This window comes from Charadrius vociferus, unplaced genomic scaffold, assembly GCF_000708025.1.
Source record: "Charadrius vociferus isolate BGI_N301 unplaced genomic scaffold, ASM70802v2 scaffold760, whole genome shotgun sequence".
In the NCBI taxonomy this organism is placed as follows: Eukaryota; Metazoa; Chordata; class Aves; order Charadriiformes; family Charadriidae; genus Charadrius; species Charadrius vociferus.
This window is the reverse complement of record NW_009647322.1, coordinates 362,284-367,957: the sequence shown is the minus strand read 5'-3', so window position 1 is coordinate 367,957 and position 5,674 is coordinate 362,284. Positions and strand designations below refer to the sequence as shown.

At 40.7% G+C, this 5,674-nt stretch overlaps 1 protein-coding gene across 4 annotated transcripts in view; it reads right to left on the bottom strand.

The window, feature by feature from the left end:
* ELMO1 (engulfment and cell motility 1) overlaps window positions 1–5,674 on the bottom strand; it is a 261,737-nt gene that overhangs the window by 194,957 nt on the left and 61,106 nt on the right. For 2 of the 4 annotated variants that reach the window (XM_009880069.1, XM_009880070.1), the window contains exons 8-9: window positions 3,720–3,871; window positions 2,743–2,821 (exon numbers count right to left, since the gene is read on the bottom strand). In XM_009880069.1, coding sequence (XP_009878371.1) covers window positions 2,743–2,821; window positions 3,720–3,871 — 231 coding nt within the window. Of the gene's footprint in view, window positions 1–1,008; window positions 1,041–2,262; window positions 2,303–2,738; window positions 2,822–3,719; window positions 3,872–5,674 lie in introns of all 4 variants that reach the window. The other 2 variants (XM_009880067.1, XM_009880068.1) reach the window with 2 other exon arrangements.

Here is a 5,674-nt window from a genome sequence, read left to right as displayed (position 1 = left end):
CTGTGACAGTCGAAGAGTAATTTAGAGTACATACTGGTTACTTCTATATAACAAACAAGAAACTAGAAAACAGGAAAACCTGGACTATTACATAAAACATAGAATTGGATTGCTGAAACATGGCTGCAGAAACAGTGTAAATAAAGCAGGTGTTAGGGTGAGAACTTGCTTGCAGAAAGAAAATAATTCTAATTGCGAGGCAGCAGGCAGTCATGGATATTGACTGTTTTCTTTACACCAGATAAAGGGTGCTGCAACAGAACATGGGGACGATAAGGAAGGAAGGAGGGACCAAACACGAGAAAAATTCAGCTTTAGTTTTTAAGCCTTTTTCTGGCTGAGCAGATTTCAATTGCACGTAACAGCAACGGAAAGAATGATACAGATGCTTCCATCTCTTTTGGAAATGCACAACTGAGCTGCAGAGGGAGTGCCAAGCACATGATATACTTCATGTTACGGGGAACAGACCGGCTGCTTTTGTCAGTCTATTCATTGCCAAAAGATGGACAGCTAAAGAATATGAGGTACTCTTTTCTGCATTCAAGGAAAAAAAAAAGGGGGGAATTGTTTTATTTTACTTTTAGGAGAGGATTATCAAATTGTCACTTCTTTCTCATACCTGAAATCTAAAAAGCTGTTATTGGGATACTGGTTTTTTGTCACTGGACCAAGAACTGAGAGGAGCAACAAGTATTCACAAAACCAATTACTGCATCAAAATCAACTTTGTCACCAAGAAGGCTATATGGCTATTAGCAGCTGATGAACTGCCTTTTCTAAAATAAGTATTGTAGAAACAGATGAGAACAAGAATTGTTTGACAAAATTTGCCATCTCATTTCCCATAGCAACATGTCTGCAAAAATGCAGACACTTGCCAAAAAAAGCGTTTCAAACATTCACAGTATCATTTCAATGTCCAAACTCTCAGCTCTTTTCTGATAAAGACTTACTCTTTTTAAAAACATAATAATCTAGGTTTCTGTAGATGGTTTGGTCCTCGACAGTGGCAGAGGAAGCAAACCAACCAGGGAATCCTCATTAAAAAGAAAAGCCTTGCACCTCTTGGCTTTTTGCATTACAGAAATAGAGAAATAGGGGTTTTTTTAAAAAAAAGGGGGGGGGGCGCAGAATTCAGATACCAGTACCAATTTAAATCCTTTCCTTAATTGCAGTGCAGGCATCCACATCATGCTGGTCCCCAGAAGACAGCAGCAGAGAGGGTGCCAAAGCTCCTAGAGTCGTACAGGGTTTGGTGCAGTTTCTCACTCCTAACTGTAGTAAGTGGTGAGTGCTGAACCTTAACTTCTGAGTACCCACCGTCAGCTAATTACATAAGACTGCATCACCTCAGTTTGTTGTCTTAGAAAGACAGAATTCAGTAAACAGTATCAGTTATCCCTATCTTGAAGCTAACAGACACCTACCTTCTTCAATGTATGGTTTACTAATTAACCATGAGATAGACGTAAAGAGAAACTTAACAGATTCTGACCACTTATTATAGCTTATTAAAGGCTGAAAGAAATTTTCTGCACGTGTCAGAGCTATTAGCTGTCAAGCCATAGCAGATCATTATATTCTGATGATCATAAGCTCCATGACTAACAATTTTTTTGTCACAGCAGCAGGTACTACAGGTGAAGTGAAGTCTGCACAGTCTACTGCCAGCCTCACTAGACGGTGAGGTCAAAAATGACCAAAGCATACTTTTCATAGAAACATAAGCAGTAGCAACTATTTACAAATGTAAAAAGTGAAATCTTTGTTTTTCTTAAAAAGACCTATCATAGATCCATGGCAAAATTGAAAGAAAGTTTTTATCTCAACTGTTGTTTACTAGATGACCTCTTCTCTTAGTAACTGAAGACTGCATTGGAGGAAGAAGGAAAAAAGGAATGGGGAAGAAAGGCTTTTTTAAAAAAATTAAACCATGGTTTGCAATTTTAAAAATATTTTTGACGAAAAAAAGAGAAATTATCCATTAGGGCTTTGATGTTTGTTTAAGCAATCTCCAGCATTTAAAAATATAAATAAATCTAAGGAAAAGTCCTTGTCAGAACTGATCAGCAGCTCTCAATGAACTTGTTCTGGACACTAACAGTATGTCACCACAAGAATTATCATCACTGTTCATGGTGACAGAAATGTTAAATAAATAAATGACTAAATCGGTTTTAACACAGGCTAATGACTTCATAAACATGGATAAACCTTCTCTATTTCATAACACATCACATTCCATCCTCATTTAACAACAACTCGCAATCTTGAAATATTTCCTTTTGAGACTTCTGATCTCTGGCACTAAAGTTAACTTAAAATAGTACACTATAAAAGTCATGCAATGCTTACATGGCAAGATATTTCCATTTTCAAAAGGAATGCACTTTTTATTAAAAATCGGGGGGGGAAACAGTTTACCAAAAAATAGCCTGGTTTTACAAGCTGTGCTGGCAAAGAGTACAGTACAATAAATACTACAGCCAGCCACAGTCAATATGGTTCATGTGAGGTTACAGGGAACTACAAAAGCACAGAAGAATGCTTAATCCCTGCTAATATTGGTGCAAGATGGAGGTAGCTCCATTAAAATGAATGATATTATAACAGCATGAAACAACAGAACGAGTTTCAGTTTGAATTAACTGCAGGAAAAGTGTGACTGGGGCAACTGCAGGTAGGAGTATGACACGCTTTTCCTACAGATACGTAGATACACAAGACCCAACAACTTACCTGCCTCTTGTCATCTGGTGCTTTAAGGAAAAGTGCATTTATTACCGCAATGGTATATGTCTGGATTTCTTGGTCTGTCCTGTTTGGAAAAAATTATAAACATGAGAGAAGAACATGAATACATACGAGCTGTAGAAACTGATCTTCCAGCTGCATTACTGCAGGCAGAAGTGGAGGGACCATTTGCACTTAATGGTAACTATGTAAAAGTTAGGTAATCAGTCACAATCGGTCATGACCAGGTTATTTCTATTATTAAGAGATGAGATGTTCCAGTGGGAGACTCAGCATTCAGGAAAGGTGGAATGAATCACACCCTTGAAGCGCCATTGACCCTCCACTGATCATAGCAGGAGCCCAGACAATCAGCTTCTGCCTGATGCCCAACAACTAGCGGAAGGAAGTGGAATCTTCCCTAAAGGGTTCTGGAGATGAACCTGCTGGTTTTTACAGCTTTTCAGGTGAGCGGAAAATGTCCCAGATGGGAAGCAAGCGTAACTATACACAATACATTACCCTATGGTACAAGAGGCAGCTTCCATCCGTTTAACCACCACACTTTACTGTTTAAGAAAAAGCCTCTCCCTTTTCAAATATACCTTCAGCAAAAGTTGACGAATTTTTGCCTTACACGCTTCCCAGAGGCTGGCAAGCAAAACAACCCCATCTGTATGCTAATGGCATTAAGCATTTTACTGCCACAGGGTGCTCTTCTCATTATTCCCCACTTCCAACTACACAGGCAGCTTTGCATGGAAAAAAAAGGAAAAATTAAAAAAAAAAAAAAGAAAAGAAAAGAAAAGAATGATCAAGCAGCTCCAGAAAGCTGGTTACCAGTCATCCAGCCACTTATAGTGGATGCAGGAGTCATACAGGACGTTGCCAGTCTTTATACCACTCTTTCTCCAAATTCTTTCCTCATTTGGGGGTGGGGTTGTGGGAATCCGCCATATCAGGTGGCCGTTGAAGTGACTTACCCCTGCAGATGTGGGATTAGCTGCCCAATTGTGATCTCCTGTGCCACCTTCTGGTACAGGTCGTGGCTATTGAGCACCATCGACTCCAGGATTGCTAGCGACCGTTGCAAGATAGAGATGTCCGAGGCAAATTTGTTCACATAGCTTGCTATCTACAAATTCAAGAATTTAGAGAATTTACATCTTCTCATGAAAACGGGGAAAGGTAAGAAAGAAAAATGTGGACGTAGCTTAGAAAGGCATTAGAATAAAAGTAGTCTTGTCCACATGCCAGATAAAAGTGAATGCCTGAAAGCAATCAACCAGGCACTGCAGATACCTTCAAGGACACAGTGGCACAGATTCTTCAGCTGGCACAAATCACCATAGATTTATGTCAATGTTCACACCACTGAAATATATGCTTCAACATTATATTATGAACACAATAAATCAACGTGAAAGAACTAGAACAGTTATCTTTTTTGTGAGGAAAACTTTGGAAAGGACAAAGAGAATACTTCTCATTGTCTCCAGTAGAAATCTGTCCAGCCAGTGTTATCTAAACAAATATTTAGGCTCAAGGCAACTGTTGCAAAAGAGAAATTTACATTTAGCTCTCTGGCAAAATACAATCTAGCAAAATATGCATTCCCCCCCCCCTCCCCCCCCATTGCTGTTACCAACAACACTGAAATTTCTCTCCAGGTTACAAATTAAAACTCAGTTGATGATCATTTATCAGCACAGCTGGTTCCATAACTCTGTCTAGAGTCCAGTCTTGCTACGTATTCATGCATTAATAACCTTCACTTTTACTGCAAGCTGCCACAAACAAATGGCACATTAATCAGAACCAGGTCTGACCTCTGCTATTTTGCAGTGTGGCAACGACATGCTGCACATTCCCATCTGCAGAGCCAACACAGCTGTGCAGTAAGATGTGGCAATGTGTGCTCTTCCCCATGCTACCCGGTCCTTGGACCCAGCTTCCCTGCAAGAAGCTTGCCTTCTGCTGACGCGGGAAGCGAGAACTGCCTGGGTTTTCCTTGAATGCACCCATACCAGCAGAGTGGAGCTGAAAGGTACCCGAGGAAGCACAGTCAGACGGAAGAAATGGCGTGTGACCACAGTTATTTGCTCTTTACAGCCAAGTAACAGACTACAGTGGCCTTGTCTCAAGTCTCATGCATTCTTTCCAGAAAACTTCAAGTCCACGCACTTCTTCAGTACTCATACTACAAGCCACTAATGTGATTATACCGTTTCTGATTCTGGATGCTCGCTGAAACCTTGGAACTGTTTTCCTTTTGGAGAAAGAAAGGCATACCCTATGCTTGGAAAAGCTGCCTAGCTGCCTGTAAAATTCAGTTACATATTGACACGTGGACAACCACACTGTTTTGCACTTGTGACATTTTGAGTAGTACTGATGGAGCAAAACCCCTTTCTGCAACTTTGGTTGGAGATGACAAGGGAAGAGGCACAGATTTTTCTTCTAATGCAGTGCAGCACTGCTGTTTGCTCTGCTGCTTGGTTTGCGTTACCACAATAGGAACATGAATATAACTCAATTCAGGAAATACACGTTGGCCTCAAAGAAAATAAAGAACCAACCCATGCACACATAGAGAATAGGAGGAGAGAAGCAACTCAATTAGCTGCCTTCTACTCTGGACCTTCAATATCTGCTGCCTGCAAGTCCTGAGCCCGAGTAATATTTACATTAGTATACCATGCACATTGAGCTGTTTAGAGCAACAAGCTGTATCTCAGAAGCACTGTACTACCCTACCTCTATTAATGGTAATCCAGTTGTTTTCTGATGCACTGCAGCCAAAGCTGCCAGATGTCCAGAAGGCCCACGACACAGACAGTGCATGCTCAGAGCAACTCTGCCCTGCTCACACAAGAAGCCAAATGCACTCCGCATGCTTCACAGTCATCTGGCATCCATGGATCAACTGTGCAGCAGG